Source organism: Struthio camelus, chromosome Z (assembly GCF_040807025.1).
Source record: "Struthio camelus isolate bStrCam1 chromosome Z, bStrCam1.hap1, whole genome shotgun sequence".
NCBI classification, from domain to species: Eukaryota; Metazoa; Chordata; class Aves; order Struthioniformes; family Struthionidae; genus Struthio; species Struthio camelus.
In genome coordinates, this window is record NC_090982.1 from 78,951,287 (window position 1) to 78,975,015 (window position 23,729).

The 23,729-nt window shown below is 58.4% G+C and overlaps 2 protein-coding genes across 6 annotated transcripts; both read left to right on the forward strand.

Moving 5' to 3' along the window:
• The first annotated feature begins 1,841 nt into the window (after positions 1-1,841).
• Positions 1,842-5,858, forward strand: LOC138064819 (sperm microtubule inner protein 6-like). Its single transcript, XM_068928795.1, has 7 exons — positions 1,842-1,976; positions 3,143-3,290; positions 3,877-3,989; positions 4,139-4,214; positions 4,296-4,509; positions 4,763-4,867; positions 5,756-5,858. The coding sequence occupies exons 1-7, from the start codon at positions 1,842-1,844 to the stop codon at positions 5,856-5,858; spliced, it is 894 nt and encodes a 297-aa protein (XP_068784896.1).
• Positions 5,859-7,940: 2,082 nt separating this feature from the next.
• On the forward strand, positions 7,941-22,434 carry LOC104152013 (myogenesis-regulating glycosidase). Of its 5 annotated transcripts, XM_068927837.1 has the most exons (3): positions 9,094-9,141; positions 11,441-11,584; positions 15,600-22,434. In XM_068927837.1, the coding sequence occupies exon 3, from the start codon at positions 15,785-15,787 to the stop codon at positions 17,819-17,821; it is 2,037 nt and encodes a 678-aa protein (XP_068783938.1). In that variant the 5' UTR covers positions 9,094-9,141; positions 11,441-11,584; positions 15,600-15,784; the 3' UTR covers positions 17,822-22,434. The 5 variants fall into 5 exon arrangements, with proteins under 5 accessions (XP_068783939.1, XP_068783940.1, XP_068783938.1 ...); XM_068927838.1 differs by lacking the exons at positions 9,094-9,141; positions 11,441-11,584 and adding an exon at positions 7,941-8,024; XM_068927839.1 differs by lacking the exons at positions 9,094-9,141; positions 11,441-11,584 and adding an exon at positions 8,117-8,204.
• Positions 22,435-23,729: the final 1,295 nt, after the last annotated feature.

Here is a 23,729-nt window from a genome sequence, read left to right on the forward strand (position 1 = left end):
GGGCAGTGAAGAAGGGAGAGAGGGGCAGTACATGGTCAGACCCTCCTTTCCTGCCCCCCAAGGTGCTGTCGCTGTGCTGCCAAGGACACCGGGCACCCGCAGGCTGGGAAAGGCTCCCAAGAGGGGATGGGGCTGACAGAGAGCCTAAGCCTGGGTCACTAGAGGCCAGCGGGGTGTGAAAATCAATGGCAGTTTGTTTTCTTGGTTTGTTCTCTAGTGGTGCATTAGTCATGTTTGGCTGGAGGTGTCTGGGTGCCCTGGGCTGCCAACCCAATGGAGCCCAGTGCTGGCGGCAGCCTGCCATCCCTAGCAAACATGTGGCAACTGCTGGGTTGAGCTGCTGAGAGCCCTCATCGAGCCAGAGCCTGGGAGCAGAATGGGGCTCTGAGCTGGCCCAGTGTAACGCTGGCCCCACTGGCTACAAATCCAAACCTCAGGAAACACAAAGCATCAGAAAATAAACACTTGGGGCCAGCTGGGCCCTGCCCTCTGTCAGCAAGTGTCCTCATCGTCCAGGCACGGGGCTTCTGCTCAGCTCCCAGGCTTAGGCGAGCTGATGCTCCCTGGCCAACTGCAGCTACTGTGGCTCCTGGGGCAGTAGCCTTGTCCAAGCCAGCGTGTACAGCAGGATCTCAGCTGGGGGGACCCATGCCCTCTCCCGGCCCTTAGCCTGTATCCTGGGTCCCAGCTCTAGCTCCCAGCCTTTGGTCACCATTCGGTTCCTTATTTTTGCCCTGGCTCTGATTTCACTGCCTGGACGTACCGATGAGACTAAGGTAGGTGAGATAGATGACCCAGATGCAGGAAGGGATGCTCCCGTAGATCCAGCTGAGGGACTTACAGCCCTGCCCCAGCAGCATTAGCAGCCCAGCACCGCTATCACCGTACTCATAGCCACAGGACTCATCTGGGAGCCCTCCTTGTCAGGAAAGCAGTCCCTGTCCCCTTAAAGCCCTCCTGAGGTGGAACCTGGCTAACTTGGCACTGAAACGGGTGTGGATCGCTCACTCTGACCGGCCCTGCAGCACCCTGCTCAGCACCCGCTCAGAGCGCAGAGCAAATGAGCTGGGCAGGAGCACCAAAATCCAGCTCTACCTATATAAAGAGGGGAGACGGCTCCCCAGAGCCCCAAAATCCCCGGATTCCCCAAAATCACAGACTGGTGCCACTTCCTGGGGGCAGACTGGGGGCAGCGAGACAGGCCAGCGGTGCCCCATGCCGTGCTAAATCCCAGGAAGCAGCCTCCCTCCATCCAGCGAGAAAACAAACTCTGGGAGCAGGGGAGCCAGTTCCCAGCAAGGCAGCACCTCCCAAAATAAAATCGTCTTTTACTAGGATGGGCCAGAGCAGTTTTCTGCTATTGTCATCCTAGTTGTCTGCAGGATGGGAGGAAGCCCGGAGGCAGAATCCAGCTGGGGTGGATGCAGCAGTACCCGAAATCACAGTGCATGGTTGTGTCCTTGCAGCATCCCCAGGGTGAGGTACCACCAGGGTACCTCATCCCCAGGGTGAGGTGAGGTACAGCCGCCACGGGGCGCAGCGAGGACCGGCGCGGTCCCCTGCGCGGACGCTTGCTCGCTGCCTGTGCGGTGTTCTCAAGAAGCTGCGCAGCGATCTGCCCCCCAAAATGCAGCCACGGGACCGACAGAGGCAGCAGGGCAGGAAGTGACCAAATCCTCCAGCTCCCACACTATGACATCACCGGTGATGTAAGCGCGCCCCCCCCCCCGGGGCCCCAGACGGAGCCCCATGCAGCTGAGGCAGCGCCCTCGGCAGGCGCCGCGTGCCCGGCCCCCACGAGGACTCCTGGCCCGCATCCCGCCCCGGCGGCCCGCAGCACCATGTTCCTCTTTGCCCAAGAGACCAAGACCCCCGTCAGCACCTACACGGACTCCTACCGGCCACCCAACTCCGTCAAAAAGACTTTCCAAGAGCCTCCCTCACTGCTCTGGAAAGAAAACAAGTTTGTGACCAAGGTAAATGTCCCCAGAGGAGGCGGCATCCTCAGCCCACCGTGGGGGTTTCTTCCTTGACCCGGCATGCGGTGCCATGCCGGTGTGCGTGTCTTCATCCTCTCCCCCCCGGTCACGCCTGATTTTGGCTTTCACAGCGCTGCTTCAGTGCTCCCGTATCTCTCTTCCCTCCGGGTTTGCTATCTCCTCCTGGCTGCACCCGCAGCAGCAGAGCAGCGTTGCCTGGGGCTCGTGGGGCAGGCGGTTGCTGGCATGAGCTCTTCCCTCTCAGCCCTGTCCATCAGTAGGTTTCAGAGTACCGAGAGGGCATAGCCACAGAGGAAGGGGAAACTGAGGCAGTGCCGAGGCTCAGCCCAGGCTCGCTGGGTGGCAGGATGGTGACGGGGGCAGACCCAGCTGCCCTGAGAGCTGCTCCAACACGCTGCCCCGAGGCTGGGCACCGCCTGGGGGGGCCCCTTGTGCCAGCGGGACCCCGCGCAGGGCCTGGACGGCATCCGAGCGCTGAGAAACCTCCCCCAGGCCCAGCTTGTGAGCCAAGGCGGCAGGGCTGGCCTGCGAGCCGCAAGCTTGGAAATCCCCCGATGGCCTGGCACAGCCGGCGGCGGGGGAGAGCGGGGTGACGGAGCAGCCGGGGCCGGCGGCAGTTTGCTCAGAAACGTCCGCCGGCTCGCAAAAATGCCCCCCGCCGCGGCCTGCCCGAAGGTTTCGCCCGGAGGGACGCGCGGCACCTCTTCGCCGGAGCCTGGAAGGCACCGCGACGGCCGCCGAGCTGACGCCTGCGAGTCTGAACAGCTCAGCTCAGCTCTGGGGATGGGAGAGGACAAGTCCTGCCCCTAATCCTGAGCCTGGTCACCCTTGCCCCCCTCTCCGGGGGCAGCCCAGCTCTGCCACGCGCCCGGCTGCCTGCGGACACCGCGGGTGCTGTGGGGAGAGGAGCCGGCCGTGCCCCACCACGCTCCCTCCACCGCTTTGGGGTGAACAGGAAGGTTTGGGGGGGGGGGGGGCATCGTGATGCTGCGGCGACCCCGACGCGGAGCAGGGCCGCTCGGGGCTCGTGGACGCGTCTCCAGCGTCACAGCCTGGCCGAAAATCCGCTTTGCCGGGACGCCCGCGAAGGCGGGGGCTGCCACGCAGCCTGGCTCTCCCTCCCGGCTCTCTGCTGCCTCCAGGGATTAGCGATGCCCCCGGTGCAAAACCCGGCGAGCCAAGGTCAGCCGGAGAAGCTGCTTAGGGCGGCGGCGCAGGAGTACGCCTACAGGAACGCCACCGACCCCACCGCCTACTGGCCCGAGAAGTACTGGGTCACCCGGCAGGAAGGTAACGGCCGAGGGGCCCCCCCCGCTGCACGTCCCCATCCCTGTCCTGAGGCCGTCCCCACGCCAGGGGGGTCCCTGGCTCCCCTGGGCTCCTTCCTCTGCCCGTGGCGCCCAGATCGCGCCAGGCAGATGATGCTGGAGGAAACCCTTGCTCGCACCGCCCGGCCCGGCGTGGAAACCGGAGAGCGCAGGAGTCGGGAGGTCCCGGATTTCAGCCTCCCGGCCCGCGCGTTCGAGAACGGCGGCGAAGGGCCCGAAACCGCAGCGCTGGCTCACGGGGGGGACGCCGAGCCGGCGTGCTGCGGCCGGGCTGCGACAGCCCTTGGGCCGGGCGGTTTCCGGGCTGCGTAGCTCCTGGCAGGCTCTGCTCGGACAGGGATGAGCGACCGACGGGATGACGGTGCTGTCACCTCTAGCACGGCCCAGGCGGCTTTACCAGACCCCGCCAGCAGCATCTCTTAAATGTCACCTGCTCCCGGTGGCGCTGTGTTTCTGGGAGCTGGGGAAAGTCCCCGGCCTGTCCGGGGGCTCCAGCAGCGCCCCCGTCCCGCACCCCATCCCTCCCGCCCGCGCCCCTTGCGTTGCAGAGAGGTTCAACCCCGTTTTTGTCGACGAGGACACCTACGTTACCTGGCGAACGGCTCCCTACAACAGCGCGGCCTGGAATAAATACACCGCCTACCTCCCCCGCCTGCCCAAGGTAGGACCCCGCACCCCGCCGCCGCCGCCGCCGCCGCCTGCCCGCGCCGCGGCCGCCCGCCGCTCCGAGCCCTCGGGCGCCTCGCCGCGTCCGCTGGCGCCGGGGGGAAAGCAGCACGCCGGCGCAGGGCTTGCAACCTGCCCTTGCAGGAGGCGAAGATGGAGACGGTCCCGCGCGGCGTGCCCCTGCGGCACCCCCCGAGACCCGAGCACCTCGATCTCTGCGGTAAGCGGCCCCCCCCGGCGGCCGTGCCCGCCGCCCCGGCTGGCGCCCTCGGCCCCGGCCTCACCCTCCCTCCGCTTGCAGAGGGGCAGGCCGTCGCCGACGCGCTCGGCGGCGTATCACGGCCCCAGCTGCCCTCGCTGCAGCGCCCGCACGCCGCCGCGGCGAGGAAGCCCTGCCAGGGCTACTACAGCCCCTGCTCCGGGCGCCACTACTGCCTGCGAGGGATGGACTACTACGCCGACGGGGGCCTCGCCGCCAGCCGCCACCTCCACCCGCTAGCGGAGAGGACTGTAAGGTTGGGAGGGGGGTGGGCCAGGCACGACCCTCCTCTTCCTCGGGGCTGGCCCCGGCTCCCCCCCTAGGGCAGAGCGGGGCCCGGGCTTCACCCTGCCGCCCCCGGGGCCCCGATGGCTGCAGAGCCCCCGGGGACCAGGCGCAACCAGCCCCAGCCGGCTGCGTCCGAGCTGCTTGGCCGGGGCATCCCAAAAACTGGGCCTGCGGGACCTGCCCTGGCCATCGCTAACCCTGCCTCTGGCGGTCTCTTCCAGGAGTATCCCGTACTGCAAGTGCAGCCCCGGAGTACCGTGCTATGCACTTTCATGCAGCCCGCAGCCATCCTGCCTGTATACGAGCCCTAAGTACGCGCAGCTCCGGTGGGGGGTGAGCCCGCCCTGGGCGACGGCAGGTCGCCTTGGGGGGCAAAGCCGTGCTCCTTCCCTGTTCGAACCCCAGCGAGCACCTCCCTGGTTTCGGGGCCCCGTCAGCGGTCCCTGGGCTGCTCTTGTATGTCCTACAGCAGCTCCTGGCGTCATCGCTTGCTCCTCTTATCCAAGGAGCCTGTTTCCTCATCATGCTGTTCTTTACCCAGCCGTCAGGCCTGTCCTTCACCCACCGGTCCAGCAGCACTTTTTAATCCCTGCGTGTTTACCCTTAGGCTCTCGCTGCCGCAAAGGCAGCGCTTTCCTGGAACGGGCCTCGGGAGGCAGCAAGGGCAGAGGGGAGGCTCCTTAGCTCAGCCATCGCCAGCAGCTTAGCTATTGCATCAACCTCGTGCAGTCCAAAATTAGGAGTTTGCAGAAAACGTGATCGGCTTTAAATTCACGAGACCAGGAACTAAAACCAAACGGCAACGATAACAGGGAGCGCTGAGCTCCCCACCTGCCGTCCCACTGCTGGGCCTCGGCGAGATGTTTCCCGCCGTCTTCCCCGCTGTGAGGAAGGCAGATTCCCGTGTATCTGCAGGGCTCCAGGAATTCAGTTTTTAGGAAGACGACAGGGCAGGGAGGGGTGGGTGTTCGCAGGGTGAGAGACCTGCTGGAAACAGCTAGGTGAGATTGCAGCGCTGGGGAGGCCAAGCTCCGGGTCATCCGCCCGGGCCTCGCTGTGGCCTCTGCGCCCGAGAAAGGCACACGGCTGCGGCAGTCGGCGTTCGCTGCCTGCCCCTGGGAGCTGGCAGCCAGGACCAGATCTTCTGCTCTTCTTCCTCCCTGGAGTTTCTTCCTCCGCGCAGCTGAAAACATCACGTTTATCTCCTCTCCTAGATGGGACACAAGCCACTTCAGGAAGGCTGGAGGAGTCCAGAGAGGCAGCTACACCATTCATCCCGAATTTGTGTCCGAGTCCCACTTTGCTCCGTTGTGCTAGTGAAGAGCAAAGACCAGCTTTCATTAAAACTGCTTAGGGCAACCCTTCCCGGGCTCGCCGTGCCACGGCTGTGAAACGTCCCCTCCTCGCCTGGCCAGGCAGGCGCCGACGCACGAACGGGGAGCGATGGGGAGCCGCCAGCCAGCCTGACACCCGCAGCTCGGCAGCACCCTCCCAGGGCAGCTTCCCAATGCTCCCAACACGCTCACGGCGCCGCTTTGGGCCAGGTGAGGAGACCTCTCCACGGCATCCGCTGAGTTAGGCGTAAGCTCAGCGCGATGCTTTGCCTGCTGAGAGGGTGCTGCTTGCAGGGGCTGGTTTTAGCAAGCAAACGTCTCTTCCCCATGGCAAGAAAACCCATGAGATCCTTTCCAATAGGCCTGCAAAGTCCCTGGGGAGCAGGCGGTAAAATTTAGCAACTCATTAGTAGCAGATCCAGGGGATTGGTACCTACCACCATCTGCAAGCCAGAGACCAAGAAAGCATGTGAGAAAAAGCTTTCAGAGTGTAATAGCACAGCCAGAAATAGAAGGACTCGTCGATGCCCACGTTCATCCACTTTGCTTTGGGCTGTTTATGACAAACTTCCTTTGGCCAAGTTACCCAGGAAGAACTGCTGTCTATCTGGGATCCCGAGCACTGAAACTGCCTAAATAAGGAGAGGGGTGACAGCAACATGTAATTAATGAACAGCATGAAATGCTCTTCTGAAACTAAGATCTGGAAGCCCAGCTTCGGCGGGGATACTGCAAAGGGCTGTCCGCACACGCTGCGGATGATAAATTCCCCCGAAGGCTTGGCTAATGGAAGAAATGCCACGTCTGCCCCACCACGGAGGGAGCTCGTCTGGCCGGCTTCTGCACCAAGCACAGCGCAGGTGCCACCAACCAGCTGCCCGACAGCCTTGGCATGGCCCAAGGCGAAACCCCGTGGGGAAATTTAGATGATCCTTTAACTGGAGAGCAGCCCGCGCTGCAGCCACGGTGCAGGGAACTGGCACGATGCCTGCAGGGGAGGGGGGATTCTTCAGGCTCAGCCCAGGTGGGCAGGACTGCAGTCCCCGACGGGTGGACATCCCAGCACGGAGCCACCGGGGCAGCACTGTGATGCCTCAGCCAGCGGGATGCTCATCCCAAGGGGCACCCTGACCCCGCTCAGGGGGCTGTGCATGCCACGGCATCGGGGATTGGGGGGGTAGGGAAAACCCCCATCAGCTGATTGGGGCCGGGGCCCAGAGCATCCCCGTAGAGCCCCATAGGTGCCAACCCCCAAACGGCCCCAGATAGCCACAGTGGTAGGAACCTTTCCTGCGCCCCCAGCACAGCCCCCTCGGTACCAGCCCCCCGATGCCCCCAGCACAGCCCCATCGCTACCAGCCCCCCACTGCCCCCAGCACAGCCCCATCGCTACCAGCCCCCCGATGCCCCCAGCACAGCCCCATCGCTACCACCCCGCCGGTGCCCCCAGCACAGCCCCATCGGTGCCAGCCCCCCACTGCCCCCAGCACAGCCCCATCGCTACCAGCCCCCCGGTGCCCCCAGCACAGCCCCATCGGTGCCACCCCCCCGGTGCCCCCAGCACAGCCCCATCGCCACCAGCCCTCCGGTGCCCCCAGCACAGCCCCATCGGTGCCACCCCCCCGGTGCCCCCAGCACAGCCCCCTTGGTACCAGCCCCCCGGTGCCCCCAGCACAGCCCCATCGCCACCAGCCCTCCGGTGCCCCCAGCACAGCCCCATCGGTGCCACCCCCCCGGTGCCCCCAGCACAGCCCCCTCAGTACCAGCCCCCGATGCCCCCAGCACAGCCCCATCGCTGCCAGCCCCCCGGTGCCCCCAGCGGCCAGGGCGGGCCGGGCTGGCCGAGCCCCCGCCCGTCCCCAGCCCCCCGCCCGGCGGCGGCCCGGCGCGGACTACATCTCCCAGCGGGGAGCGCCGCGCCGGGCGGGCCGGGGCGGGCCGAGCCGGGGCCGGGGCTGGAGCCGGGGCCGGGGCCGGGGCCGGGCCGGGGGCGGTGCGGGCAGGCGGGCAGCGCCCAGGCCGGCAGCGGCGGGCTCAGCCGCGGTGCGCGCAGCCCGGCAGCGGTGCCGCAGCCCGGGGGCGCCGAGCCCGGTGCCGCCCGCCCCGCGCCCGCCTGCCGGCAGAGCCCCGCCGCGGCCCGGCGCCGCCGGTAAGTCGCGGTTTTGGCGGCGGCGGGGCCGGGGGCTGCTCCCTCCGCGGGGCCGGGCGGCTCGGCTGCCCCGGCGGTGCCGGGCGCTGCCCGCAGGGCTAGGCAGGCCTGCGGTGAGCGGGGGTGCGTTTGCAAAGCGGCGCCGGGACCTCGGGGCGCGATCCTTGCGCGCTCTTCAAGGTAAGCGCTGCGCTGCTGTTGCCCTGCAGCCGTGAGCGACAGGAGTTTTCCCTCCCAAGAGGATTAACTGAACCCCGCGCGGTCCGTCTGCACCGCTGGACAGATGTTGGGCAGTGAAAACTTCATCCGCGGATGGGTGTACGGCGCAGGTTGTGCAATGCGCTGGTTTGGGTTTGGCGTGGTTTCTGGGACAGCTCCTTTACTAGCAAGCGTTTCCAGCGGTGGAGAGTGGCTAGCGCTGTCCGAGAAAGCCCCGATCCCCTTTCCCCGGTTCCTCTGCCTGTTGCGCTGCTCGGAGGTGGCTTGTGATCCCCGTGGATCCCCAGGGCGAGCGCCCAGCCCCGCAGGCAGCCGAAGCCCGGCAGAGCGGGGAGAGCCAGGGGGCTGTGTCTCCGTGGCTGGGTCCGTGCGAGGAGTAGCTGCTGGTGAGGAGTTTAACAGGCCGATTATTGTGTTTGGCCCAAGGGTGTCCCACATCCTTGGCACCAGTAGGTACAGGTGGAAACTCGGGGTACTGAGACACCAGCCTTGCTCCTTGAGTCATCAGCCACTCTTTGGAGCTAGAAGGACCTGGAATTTTTCAGTGACTCAGTGGCTGGAAAATTGCAAACTGCAGCAGAGGCAGCACCGAAGGGCTGTGCTTAGGTTTCTTTTTCTTCCTCATCTCATGTTATGGTGCTCCAGTGTCAGACGGGCTCAGGTTTCAGAGTGCCTCAGCGTCCACAGTGCTGAGCTCTCCAAAACCTGAATCAGGGCTTTTTACTTACATGCTTGGACGGGGACTTGGCTCCGGTGGCGAGCTGAGCACTGTTTGGTGTGCTGAGCCCTTCTGAGGCTTCAGACACGCCGGCAAGCAGCGGGGAGCAAAATGCTTCTCAGCAAATGAAACGCCAGAGGGAGAATTTGGAACAGGACCACGGGGTCAAGACTGCGGGACGTGAGTTGGAGCTGGCATCCTGCAGGGCCCTGGCCGTGGGGTAGTTTGTCTTGGAAGATGAAGAAGATGAAGAGCAGGAGAAAGGATAAAAGCCTGTGAGAGTGCCGGGGAGGAAAGTCCAAGTGATGGGGTGGTGGTGGATGTACCTAGTCCAAGGGTCTTGGCACAGGTACCTGATTGCTAGTTTTATTTGGCATTTTGCTTCCACTCCTGCCGGGCGTAAGCTGAGTGTTTTTAGAGGAGGGCTCTACAAGAGTCGCTGGCATGGTGGTATCTGAGATTCAGGCAATGAGGAGCTACAGTTTTTGGGGAATCTCTGCATCGGGTGACACCGGGCAGAGAAACGGGGACCAGAAGTTGTGGGAGGCCCTGCTGGCAGCCCGAAAGGAGGGGACCGGAGCCTGTGCTCCCTCCCGTTCCACACGCTCGAAGTACTGCAGGTAGCAGGAGCGCTCACCCCGTTATAAAGCCTCTCCCAGGAAAGGGTAAATCTCTGCAGAAAGTTGTTTCCTGGCATTTTCTGCAATTTCTTCCTAGGGGAGGGAATAGCAGAGGAAGAAGGTAAAACATCTGGCAGCTTTTTTTTTCTTTTTTAAGTAGGTAAAGATGATGATTCCTCTGCTGCGAGCAGGAGCGGTGGGTGGCACTGATTCAGCCAGCCCGGCTGGCCAGCCCCCTGGCACCTGGAAGCCCTGAGTTTGGTCTCTCCAACCTGGAGACCATTCAGTAATATAATTCCATAATATAACTGTTGGGTAGAGGAATTAATTTTGGGATTTGTATTTTCCAGGGTTTCAGGTGCCAGCTTGTTTAATTCTCTGGTCTCACCGGGGTGAGTCGGGGCGCTCAGTAATCCTGACAAGCCCCGAAACCTGCCTGCGCTGAATGTGGCTCCGGGTAGGGGAAACCGAGACGGCTCGGGCTCATGGTTTAGCCATGAGCTGGCAGCACTGTGAGCAGGGTGCCTAGTTAAAGCGAAAAACCCGCCTATGAAAACTTCATTTTATTAATTAGCATGCTGTGGCGAGCAAAGAAAGACCATGCTTTAAAGAGGGAATCGTCAGATGCATTGAATATTCAAGTCATCGGCTGCCAGACTCGACCCACTGCTTTTTTTGTATTAGAGTCACGGTCCAACACTCGATCAGATGTTCAAATGAGTTTGGGGCATCTCTTGACGCTAGCTGACTCTAAGGAGCGTAACTGGGCTGTAGAAAAGTGCCAGTTCCTATCATATAATCAATGTATTTCAGAGGGAACGTTGCCGTTTCAAATCTCTTCTCTGTTTTGGCAGGCCAAGTCAGGTCCCAGCAGCGTTTTTGCATTCAGTGCGTGAGGCGGGTTTTCGGCTGTGGATTTGGGATTTTATCCTGTGGGTGCCCGGTGCTGCTGTATAATGCTGCCTTCCCAAGGGGTCAGCAGCGAGGGGGCTGTTGGCTGCTCAAGGCAGCCGTGTTACTCTGCTGAATCATGACGGTGCTTAAAACCACACGACTTTTTGGAGGGAGGGAAAAAAAAAATCCTGGATTGTTTTTCTTTTTGCCTTCTGATTCTCCAAGACCTACGAACGCGCGCAGGACGCGCGTCTGCTGCGTTTCCAGGAAGCAAGACCAACCGCGACCCCCGATCCCGCCGCTCCCGGCGCCGAGACTTTCCAAAATCCGCCCCGCCGGAGCCAGCGAGCGCCGGTCCGCCTGGCGCGCCGGGGGCCGCGGCGGCTGCCTCAGCTGCCCGGGTTTCCGTCGTGGGGCCGAGAACGCGCTGCGGCGAGGCGCTCGGTGCCCTCCTCCTGCCGGCGCTCCCCGCGCGCAGGGGACGGCACGAGCCCCCTGTGCCGAGGGTTCCCTTCCCGCGGAGCTGCGGCAGAGTTGTCATTTCCTCCGTAATTTGCAGTCCTGACTCCTTACTCTTTTCTGGGTTTGGCGATGCTCGGCGGCGAAGGCCGCGGCGTTTCGTTAGCCTGACTCCTGCCAAAATATTTGGGGAGGGGACAGCCCCACCCGGCGCCGGAGGGGACGGTTTCTCAGCAGCCTGGGGTGGAAAGTCATGAGCTTCCCCAAGGCTCGGCTGAGAGCTCGGGTCGCGGAGCGGTTCAGACCTGAGCCTACCCGGGCAGCGAAGACCAGCTGAACGTTATTGACCCTCTTTAAACGAATGACCTAATTGCGAAGGTGCTGGGGTTAGTGGCGCTGTGGGTCTCGCAGCCCGTGTTTAGCAGCGGTAAAAATAGAACGGGCCAAAAAATGGATTTTTATTTTTACTCCGTGAAGCGTGCCCCGCTCTGGTGTTTTGCTTTCAGACAAGAAGACAGGCTCCTTCCATCCACGCAAACGGGGAGGAAAAGCTTCGTTTCGGGCCAGCTGGGAAGGTGCACCGCAGCGAGCTGCAAACACGCTGTTTGGCTTTGACAGCCGCCGCTTCCTATGTGCTGTTTTTAGATGAGGTAAAGGTCACTGCAATGTCATCGCGGAGCAAAATAACGCGTTTGCGTGCCAAAAAAGGTTGAAAGAGGCCATCGGCTTTGCACAAGCAGACACCTCCCCGGGCGCTGGCTCGCGGGTGAGAGGCGCTGCCGCAGGGGAGCTTAGGAGACGCGATCGGGGACGGAGACGGATCGCGGGCTGCAAAGCTGGATGCTGTCTGTGTGCCGCCGGAGGTCTCCTCGGGGCTCGGCAAGCATGCTCCCCGCCGCTCCCACCCCGAGCCTTTAGTGCCTGCAGTAGCCGTGCGGCGGATTTGCCCGTTTCCCCGGGTTTTTTCTGCAAGGGGCGGTGGGAGCGGAGGGCGCCGCGGCCCCGACGGCGGCAGATGGAGTGGGAAGCGTGTCGGGGGGACGCTGCAGAAACGCTGCTTCCGCCGACGTCTTCGTTTGCCTCCCTCCAAAGGGGACAGAAACCCGCGGGGGGTAAGTGATGCCGACGGGCGCTCTGTCGCAGCCTGAACCCCTCCTCGGCATCCTGACCTAAGGACGCCGGCTCCGGAGCTGTCTTGCGCGTCACAGATGCCAGCCCGTGGCGGTGGGGAGAGAAGAAATAGCCTAAAAATAGATGAGCTTCATAGTTGCTCATAAATAATAAACCAGTCTCCTGGAAGGGAGCTTCAAACCCAGCAGGTCCCTGAAGCCCGGGGCCGTCGCTTTGTTGCCCTGGAGAGAGGCAGCCGGATCAGCCGTTCCTGGGGCTTGACACCCGAGTGAGAGCTGGGGGAGAGAGCCTGATTTATTTCCTTTCTCTCAGAAAACGCGAGAGCTTGTTAAAAAAAAAAAAAATCTTTTCCCAAACTGATCGGTGGGTTCGGCTGGGTGGACGGTTGCATTTTATTTTCTTGTCCTTGAGTGAAAAAGCCTTACCCTTCCTCAAGCCCCCCGGGCCTGGGATAGCACGGCCCCCCGCGCCCCGTCTCCGGCAGCCTCTCGCCCCTGCTGGCATCCCAGGAATTTCCAGTGCGGAGAGGGAGGGACCTCACTTTGCTTTAACGCATGGATTTACGTTCCTCGAAGCAAGCGGGTGCCAAACCCGAGCACGTCGTTTCCATTCTGGCGTCGACACACCCAGCGTCGGACCCCTTCGCCTTGCCCGGGCCTCTCCCCGCGGATACACGAGCCGGCAGCGACGGTCGGCAGTAAATCATTTTGCAGCATCCCTGCTGCAGATCTCCCCCATCCCCGTCACAGCCCCCTGCTGCCCCATCCCGCTTAACCCTACACCCCGGCGGGGTTGGCAGAGGGGCATGAAGAGATGCTCCAAAAACCAGGGTCTCCCACCGTCTCCCGTCTGTCGCCCGGTTTTGCAAGCGGCTCGGCTCAGCCTGAGCAGCGTCGGCGAAGGGGGCTCGTGCGGGGCCTGCGGTGGGGCAGGAGGCGCCCCGCGGGGTGGTCCGGGCTCTGTATCCTCCCGCCCGGCTCTCCAAGCCGGCGAGTGAAAGCTCCCGGGGCTCGGTGGCGCTTGGCTGCGGTACAAGTCCTTTAGCTAAAGCTATCACCCAGTCAGGCTAATCGCTTCCTAATTCCACCCTAATCCCATTTAAAGCAGCCGGCAGGCTAGGAAGTTACAGTAGATGGTTAAATAACCGTCCTGGGACAGTCTGAGCTGGTGTGTTCATCTCCTCCGGTCACCAGTTGCATCCTTGTCCCACTTCCAGTTCCCCGCAGCCCAAATTGCCCTCTCATCGCTGCTCGGCTCGCTCCATCCCTGCTGGTTCCCAGCGTCTGCCCAGTAACACGTGTCGCCGAGCTCCCAGTGCCGGGAGCAGGGCCACATCTGGGGGATATGGCCGTGATGCCACCCTCGAAAAAGAAGAGCCGTATGGATGTTCAGTCCTGCCCTAGGAGCTGCAGTTGGCCCCGGGGGAACAGGACTGTAGGATGCTCTGGCTGGTCCGTACCCTCTCGCAGCGGGGCAGCAGGGCTTGGCCATAGGAGCTGCTCCAGTTCCCGGCTCAGCCGTGGGCTGCAGTTTGATTTCTGCTTGGAAACACTGAAATGCTTAAAAGAAACACGCAGGCCGGGGGCCAGAGATGAATATCCTACTGAGGGCAGAGCCTGAGGCCTGGCAGTGGCTGTTGTGCCGACGGGATGCAGGAAGCCTCATCTGCTCCCAGGCTTTTTCCACCAGGTCGGCTCCTTGCAATGAGAAGGTCCCTCCAGCTGCAACATCTGGCCCAATATCCACTTCAGGACAAATATAAAATGCAGCATAGTTTCTTGACCCCATGCCCAGGCGCCGCGGCCCGGCTGCTTGGGTTTCCGCGTGTGCGTCCTTTGGACGCTGCTGATACTTGTGCGGTTGTTTCACGCTCGACAGACTGGAGGGTCCTGGCGGGACTGAACCCGATGGCGGTGCTGCATGGTGTCCCCGTGCTGTGCGGCCTCCGCGGTGCTGCTCGGTAGCTGATTGCCACCCCCCGGTGCAGCGCAGGCTCGCGCACTGCTTACCCCGGCGCGTCGCGGTCGCTGTGTATCGTGCTCATACGCTCTGTCGAGCCAAGGGAGGAAATAAATAGATTTCACAGAAGTTGGTGGAAGAAACAGATTTCGGCTTGGCCTGCTTTATTTTCTTTTTCTGGGAAAAAGATCTGTTCAAAGTGCAGAGGAAAGTGTGCTCTTGCAACGAATGCAGCAGGGAGAGCGCTCAATTTTGATGAGGCGAAAGGAGAAATCACATTTTCGCTCTAGAACACTTTTTTTCTTCTGAAAACAAACTAAACCCTTCGAGGAAATCACTGCGACCAGCTTCATTCTTGCTGGGAAAGAGGTTTTTTCCTCCGGTTTGCTGGGCGTTACACAGGTGGCGGGGGCCTGCTGCTCCCGCGGCCCGCAGCCCGGTTGCCCGCTCCTCTGCAGCTTCTCCCCTTCCCTCCGCTCCTCCTCCGTGGGGTTTCGTTTCTCGCTCTCCCATGTCCTTACTTTACTTTTCGCCTCTCTGAATCCCAGCGCTGTGCTTGGCTGGGCCGAGTGAGCCCGCAGCCAAGAGAAATCCATTAGGATCTTGGCGTATCCGCACTAGCTTTATAAGCAACCTTGTTCCCAGCAGCCGTGCGGGAGGGCGCGGGCTGGAGTTGAACCGCGGCCGGCTGAGGCTTGGCTGTCCTGTAGGAAAAGCCGTTTGGTGGCCCCCGCCCAACAAAATTAATCTTTCGCCTGCCCGCAGGGAGTGGTTGCAGGGATTTGCATACGTGGCAGGAGCGAGCCGCTCTCTTCCGGCGTGGGGTGGTTGGTGCTCGGGCTGAGATACCTCCTGCATCCCCGCTTCGCTGCATAACGCACCTGCTGTGTGCCCCGGAGCCAGCCATGAGTTGCCTGTATAGCCCAGCTCCGTTTGGCTATCAGGGGATGTGGAAAAAATAGGATTCATCTACCTTTGCTGCAAAGTGTCCTTGGGTACAAGCCCAACCTGGAGCAGCCGGGGCAAGCGGGGGACAGGGAGGGAAGGGCACAGTAGATGATCTGAATTAAATCTGCCGCGAAAACTTTTTGATTAAAATTAGGATCAGCTGCTGGATTTCATTGCATGGTATCTCTTATGGCTGTTAATTAGCCCTATCCAGTAAAAGACACTTGTCTGTGCACCAGCGCTGCTCCCGCTCAGCCTCTTTGCCTCACCTTCCCACCTCCTGCCCCTGCCCCTGCCCCTGCCCTGTCTTCCCTCCCTGTCCATCCAGTAATGATTCCCTCCTTGCTGGTTCTCGTTCCCCCTCTCCCCAAATAATTAAGGCAGTGATTTGGCATTTATGGCCCCCGGGGTTATTCTGTGCATGGGAGGGGGCAGGCAGCTCTCCACATGTGTCGTCTCCCTGGGGGTATTTTGAGGCAGTGTCTGCTGTTTCGTGTACAGCATCTGGCACATTGCGTCCTGATGGTCATGCAGAGCTACTGAAACTGAGATGGCAAGGAGATGACAAGTAATCCTTTGATTCTGAGACTCTTCAGAAACTATTTATATCTTTCTTCTTTTTCACAGGCTGGTGCTCTGGGACATAATGGAGGTGGGAACTCTCTTAACAGCCCATTCGCTTCTCTTGAGCGCCTAGTAACATCTCCATAGACAGATAGCAAGACACCTGCCAGTCTCTGAGCTGCAGGACTTCCTGCAAAGACGTCTTTCTTCCTGCTCCTTTGAACAAAGCGCTAAAGGAAACAAGCGTCATGTACACCTTCCTGCCTGAAAACTTCACCCCGGTGAAGCAGAAGCCCTCCAAGGAGCTGAAGCCCATGCTCGGGGCCATCGTGCTTGGCCTCATCCTCTTCATTGCTGCCGTGGTGGCCTGGTGCTACTACACGGTGTCCCTGCGGAAAGCGGAGCGTCTGAAGACGGAGCTGATGGACCTGCGGCCGGACGGGTTTGTCATCAAGAACCAGAACGGGGAGGTGGTTTTCCGACTGGCCTTCCGGTCGGGGAGCCTCGACCTGGAGTCGTGCTCCAAGGAGGGAGAGATTTTGAGCTGCACGCGGTCAGACGGGGGGCCGCTGAACTTCTTCATCCAGACGGTGAAGCCCAAGGACACGGTGATGTGCTACCGCGTGCGCTGGGAGGAGTTTGCGGCCGGCGTGGCGGTGGAGCACACCATGTTCTGGGAGGATGCCCACTGGTACGGGGGCTCGGAGATGAGCACCCAGCACTGGCCCATCCGCCTCGCGGGCTACCAGGAGCCCGTGCCCTACGTGACGAGTGACGTCTACTCCTTCCGGGACAGCTTTGGGGGCATCCTGGAGCGCTACTGGCTCTCGTCCAAAGCGGCGGCCATCAAGATCAACGACTCCGTGCCCTTCCACCTGGGCTTCAACGCCACGGAGCGCACCCTCTTCTTCCAGGCCCGCTACAAGGATTCACCCTACAAGCCCCCGCCGGGGCAGCAGCCCTTCCCCGAGCTGAGCTACCGGGTGTGCGTGGGCTCGGACGTCACCTCCATCCACAAGTACATGGTGCGCCGGTACTTCAACAAGCCCTCCAAGATCCCCTCCGAAAACGCCTTCCGCTACCCGATCTGGTCCACCTGGGCCCTGTACAAAAACGATATCGACCAGGATAAACTCCTGAGATTTGCAGAAAAGATTAAGAAGTACCGTTTTAACTGCAGTCACATTGAAATCGACGACACGTACACGCAAGCGTACGGGGACTTTGACTTTGACCCCATCAAGTTCCCCAATGTGACGGAGATGTTCACAAAACTGAGGGAGGATGGGTTTAAGGTGACCCTGTGGACTCATCCTTTCATAAATTACAACTCTTCCAATTTTGGGGTGGGGATTGAGCGGCAGCTGTTCATCAAGGAGCCCTCGGGGCGGCTGCCGGCCATGGTGGAGTGGTGGAACGGCATTGGGGCCATCCTGGACTTCACCAACCCAGCGGCTCGGGACTGGTTCCAGAGCCACCTGCGACAGCTCCGCCACAAGTACGGCATCTCGTCCTTCAAGTTTGATGCCGGCGAGACCAGCTACCTGCCCAAGCAGTTCAGCACCTTCCGGCCGCTGTCGGACCCCAGCATCTGGTCCAGGCGCTACACGGAGATGGCCATCCCCTTCTACGAGCTGGCCGAGGTGCGAGTAGGCTACCAGTCCCAGAACATCTCCTGCTTCTTCCGCATCATCGACCGTGACTCCGTGTGGGGCTACGAGCTCGGCCTCAAGTCCCTCATCCCCACGGTGCTCACCATCAGCATGCTGGGTTACCCATTCATTTCAGCTGACATGATTGGCGGTAATTTTTTCCCCAACAAGACAGAGGGTGCAGTGGAGATCCCAGACCGGGAGCTGTACATCCGGTGGCTGGAGCTGTCGGCCTTCATGCCCTCCATGCAGTTCTCCATCCCGCCCTGGCTCTACGACAAGGAGGTGGTGGAGATCGCGCAGAAGTTCACAGAGCTGCACGAGTCGCTGGTGGCTCCGCTGCTGCTGGAGCTGGCCGGGGAGGTCACGGACACGGGCGACCCCATCATCCGGCCCATCTGGTGGATCTCCCCGCGTGACGAGGCCGCTCACAAAATTGACTCCCAGTTCCTCATTGGGGACACCCTCATGGTGGCCCCCGTGCTGGAGATGGGCAAGCAGGAGCGCGACGTCTACCTGCCGGCAGGCAAATGGCGCAGCTACAAGGGGGAGCTGTTTGAGAAGACCCCGGTGCTGCTCACAGACTATCCTGTTGACCTGGACGAAGTTGCCTATTTCCTCTGGGTTTCATAATAGACTCCTCCACCAGATTTAAGCTTGGGGATAACCATGCCTTACAATAGGAGTTTATGACAAATAACTATTCTAATTGCATATTTTATTTCGGACTGGCATTGAGGAGGGGAATTAAATGGACTTCACTGTCTTTGAAGTTCTTTTGTTGCTTGGAGCAGGGTGGTTTTTTTTAATTTGGAACAGGTAGGAGACTCGAGATTGGTTATTATAGCCAGAATTTTCTGTGTGTATGTGAAGAAAGAACGGCGATGCTGTCTGCAAAGAAATAGTTGAACCTAATACCTTTTCAGTTCCCAAGGGTTTTGAGAGGTGAAGGTTGGTTACTGCCCAATGAGAATGTTTTTTCCCCTGTGGGAGTGCCCAGCGCTGGGCAAGGGGACATGTGACTTGGGAGGGTTGCTAAAGCACAACCTGCCTTAAGTTTTATAATATGGCAAACACATTTAAAAGGACTTTTTTAAGTGGAGAAAGTTATCTAGAGATATATACGTAGATACATGTGCAGATATATAGATTATATATATTTTTTTTTCCTTTAGTCTAGCCTGGGACTGGACTAACACTTGCCCTATACTCCTGCTTTCTCGAGTACCAGGCGGGCCAGGTTACTCGATCAATGTGCAGGTATTTTGACCGTACACACTGCATATTGCTTCCTGGGGCACCTGCATCCCACCTAATGCCCACCTAATGCCTGCTGTAGGGCTCTTGCTTTTGTGGTTTGCCTTCAGAGTCAACATTACCTTTCCTAGAGCAGAACCATTCATATCAGTTTGTCCAATTAGTCTTTTTAAAGCATTTAGCATCCTGCTTTAAGACAATTATCCTGGAGATATCTTCCTTCTGTTTTTAAGGAAAGATGGGCTTTCAGAAGGAAAGATGGGCTTTCAGGTTTGTTCCTGGCAGAAGAACTGCCTGAAGCAAGGCAATTCTCAAAAGGTATGTGTGACTTTTCCCTGGGAACAGCAGGTTCTCACAAGTCGCACGTGTCTTGGATTTATGAGCCCTGATGGTAACATTTGCTGCTAGCCAGCTTGCTGGTGGGTGGAAAATACTGGCTTTTGCACTGATGGTTTTGTGCCAGTGGGTGTTCATACTGCATCCGAGGAAATGTTCTCATGTACCCTAAAAATTAAGCTAATATCTATCTCCGTCTCAGGTTGGAGTTAGAGAGACCATGATTTTGTTTAGCGTTTTTCTGAAGCAGCTCTTTTCTCTCTCAGAGATTTAGGGGCCTTCCTCAGACAGCATTTGCAGACATGGAGCTGAGGCTGGTGTAAGAGCCTTCTCAGGGGGACACGGAGCGACATGTGCTTCCACCCAAATCCCCCACCGCCAGAACTGGTGAGATCCTGGTTCAGGTCCCTCTTCTGGCCTAGGAGGGATTTACCCCTGCATTTCTTTCCCATCCCTCTCTGGATGAAGTAATGCAAGGCTGCAGGCGTCTTTCTCTCTCAGAGTCTTTCCCATTAAAGCCATTCAGTTTTGTACGGGAAGTTACATTTACAAAGAGACATTGGCAGTCTCTGCTCCAAGAAACAGCTAATAGTATCCGAGTCTGGCAGCCCTCCTCCCCAGGGCAGGACTTTCCCTGCTGTGCCCAGGATAGGAGTGGGTCTCGACACATGAATTTTTAATGAATCTGTGCAGAACTTAACTGCTCTCACTGGGAGGATTCGGAGTGCCCTGCCCATTCTGCGGCCAGCCGAGGAGAGCTCAGCATACACAGGGCTTTGCAGGTGATTGCATTTGAGCTGAGCATGGGTCTGGCATGAGTGTGCTACATGCCACTCAATACCAGTGATGGTCTTTCTCAAAGCCCACCTCCTGCACTGGGCTTTGCAGGAGGCAGAAGAGGTGATATGCCAAATCTGTAGATCGTGGTGGCATCCAGGAGCAGAAATGCAGGTGCCTGAGCAAAAAATCTAAAGAGCTTGTATGATTAGGGAGGAACTGAGGAAGGTTTTGGAGATGCACAATTTGAGGGACTGTTTGGAGCATCTTCTGAGGTCTGAATGGACCTGCCCTGCATAACTTGGTGTTTTGGCCTCAAAACCAGATGTAGGAGAGCCCTATGGTTCCCTGTCCGCCAGGAGCACAAACATGTCCTAGGCTCAGCTCCAAAGCCTGCTTCTTCTGGTTTTAGCTACAAAGGTCTCGGATTTGCTCCCTGGCATCAGTCCAAATAGTGATCCTTGTACCACTTAGAGACATGCTCTGGCAGGGAGTTGACTCTGGACCCCTGACATAGATGATCATGGTTTTTTCTGAGAAAAAACTTCTTCACTGTGAGGGTGACAGAGCATTGGAACAGGTTGCCCAGAGAGGTGGTGGAGTCTCCTTCGCTGGAGATATTCAAAACCCGTCTGGATGTGATCCTGGGCAATATGCTCTAGGTGACCCTGCTTGAACAGGGAGGTTGGACTAGATGATCTCCAGAGGTCCCTTCCAACCTAAACGATTCTGTGTGATTCTGTGTATGGCTCCGGCAGGGTTTGGCACTGGCAGGGTTTGGCCCTTGGACTGGAAGGAGGAGATGAAGGTGAAGAGCTCATGGACACAAGTCTGGTTGCTGCCTCTGAGGAAGGTGAGGTGCGGAGAAGGCCTTCTGCTCTTCCCTGGCTTCTGGTGCTGTGTTAGGTAGACAGAGGGCCTGAGCCCTGTCCATTGCACAGTTTCCTCCTGACCCTGCTTATCAGCAATACATTTCCAGCCCCAGAAAAACATAAAGGCTGCAGATCTAGTTCTTCACTTTCAACCTTGCCTTGTGAAATGGCTTGTTCTCCCTTGGCTCGGGTGTAGCCTTTGCTGCACAGTCCAGCTGCCAGTGACACTCTACAGCCCCAAACGCTGAACTGCATGTAAAAGAGCCCACTATGACCCATGGATGTTGCACATCTTCTCCTCCTCTCCTCCACTGTGTCACTCGCTGCAGACCTCGCTAGTAAGGGGTCAGGCTATGTCAGCTGGTGAGGAGTAACTTGGCATTTCCTTTAGCGTCTTTTTATTATCAAAATATTGAGAGTAATGCGATGAGTGTTTTAGATCTCCTTGCAGTGGTTTCAGGGGTTAAGAAAACCTGGTGTACTTTGTACTGGACCAGATGAAGAGAGCTCGCACATGCTGCTACCATGTCTCCTTGCAGGAGATAGATAACTTCTCCTCTAACACCATTTGATGCGGCTCACAGGCACTTGCCCGGTCCTGTGTGTGACCAAAATGGCCATGTCACTACAGCCCTGCTGTCACCAGTGAAGAAAGGGAGGACAAGGGCATCACAACCAAGGGCAAGGAAAGGCATCATAGAGATAAATTTTCCAGTGTGTGCTTAGAGATGTCAGTCTCTCTCTTTCAGGACTTCAGGGGAACCTGGAAAGTGTGAACATATCACAGAGAGGTCAAAAGGCAAAGATCAATTTGGCTCTCCCTTCGCACGGCCTAATCGAACCAACGCACTGGCCATTTGGAGCAGACAGAAGTTTCTAACATCTCTGGGTCTTTGAATTGCTGTGGGCTACTCCGAAATGTATACCATACTGGGTGCACGAGAAACTGCAATTCAAGCTGTGCTTTCCAGTTTCCCTTTGGTTGTGGTGGCAAACTAGGGCATTCATGTGAGTTATGAGATTATAAAGTCTATCTAAGGTGGCTGGATCCTGGCAGTTGTGCCATGAAAGCACCAAAGTTCAACTGGGTACTGTCAGGAAGGTCCGGGAGGAAATTCCCCATAGACAATCTGTCTTCCTTCCCCTCCCCTCAAAAGAAAGAATTTTATTACCATAGTTTTTTTTTTTTACTATCTTCATAAATCAGTACAGTTATAGACTGTCCTTTTATAAGTGCTGTAGTTAGAGCATAAGTGCCTATGGCTGTTCAAAGCTCCAGCCAGGAGACAAAGTGAAGTTACTGTTACAAGGACATGAGGGATGAAACTGAAGAGTGGGTGACTGACCAACGGTCCAGGTGGGTGGCTGTCCAAGGGCCCATGGGACCAAGGCTTTCCCCCATGCTGGGGACATGTTCTTCGGCAGCCTGCCTTTAGCATGGGTTTTGCTGAGGGTGGTAGCTCGGAAATGCTGCCTCGAGACATTTTGCAGGCCTCTAGGTACCCTTTCCATGAAACTTTTTATTACAAACACTATTTAAAACACTACTTTACTGTAGTTTTGCAGCCCAGCTATAATATCCATAGGGCCTTGCAGACCACAAGCAGTCTGTGCACAAACGCTTTGGGAACCACTAGCCTCAGATCGTTTCCCTGGTTTGCACCATGGGTCATCGTCCAAAACAGGGATTGTTTGACTCAGCCAAGGAAATGGCCAGGGACAGGTTTGGTGGGTTGGTTCAACCTTTTCTAGTCCATACGGCTCATACCCCTGCCTGTGTCTGATCATGGCTGAGCAGCGGGTCAACATGACTTTGATGTGTTTGAATTTGAAGCTTGCACTGTCATATTGGGTTTAATGGATGCTTGTGTTTGCACATGCCTTCTTAAATCAGACTGTAATGTTGCTGCGTTTGTTTTTAACCACTTTTCTAATTCGTAATTGTTATGAAAACAAACTGTAACATTAATTGTCTTGATTGATATAAAACTTTGCAAAACAAAAGGAAGCTTCACTATGTCCATCTATGCCAAATGAGTGGGGCCAATTGTTCAGGCAGTGAATAACACATTTTGGGCTGTTGTCACCCCAGACTTTACTGAAATTAGAATTGAGATTGTTGGTTTGTTTAAAGCTTGCATTTTGAGGCTTTTACATGTATTTGAAAGAGAGGAAGTGGCTGCTCCCACCCGCCCCCCATTTGCAGAAGTAGTGGGGGGTTGGGATAAGAATGCTCCATCCTCTACCGTGGGCTGGTTTGCATCAGGAATTGCCCTCCCGGGGATCCCTAAAGCAAAGGGAATAGCTGTGTCTTGGGGCAGGCCTGGAAAAGACCATGCCCAAGCAAATCCCGCTGCTGCCTCGGCCCCCCCCAGGAGGGACTGGGCAGCCGCTCTCCTATTTCTGCAGGGAAACGGCAGCTAACACCTCAGCGGTAGCTGCTCCGGCCCCACGGCATCACAGCCCAAAGGGGCCCGTTTGCATTGACACCGGGGGCGGACGTGTTATTGGCAAAGTAAGGAGACTACAGAAGAAAACCAATTCATTTCAAACCTAATTTCAGAGAGGTTCCTGGGGGGGGCGGGGGGGGGGGTGAGAGCAGGGCAGTGACCGCTGACCTGCAAGAACCCCACCAGGGATGTGTCCCTTCCCGATGGAAATCACAGCTTTTATTAAATAGTAAGAAAAAAAAAAAAAAGCAGACAGATAGATAGACACAGACCAAGCCTGGGGGAGAAACACATTAAAAGGACACGCTGACAACAACAGATTCCCTCCAGGCACCCAGCCAGGCTGGCTACCTTAGGAAAAAAAAAAAGAAAAACCCTCCTCGGTCGCAGCTAGGCTTGAACCACGCAAGAGCTGCCAGCCTGCAGGTCCCTCGCTCCCTCTCGGCTCATGTAAAAACCCAGAGGCCAAGTAGAGAAAGGCAGTGATTATTTTTTTTTAGCTGGTGGGGGTTAGGTGATTTTTAGCTAAGTGACAGCCAAAGATTAAAGGCAATACAATCTCCAAGAAACAGGCAGTCGGGGGCTCGCAGTGGGCTGGGGGAGATTGCTGTGGCCAGCAAACACGGAGCTTACTTGGAGCTAGGAGCACAAAACAAAACGAGCCAGGGCTGAAGCTCAGCAACGCAAACACTATGTTCTCCTGGCGGCAGGAGGCCCCCGACGCAGCGGGAGGGCTCTGGCATGCGTCAGCGCGCGGCTCGGCGGTGACGCCTGCTCGCGGGGCGCCGCTGGCTCGGGTGGCCCCGTGCGACCCCCCCAGCACAGAGCTGCAGGTCCACGGGAGCCCGC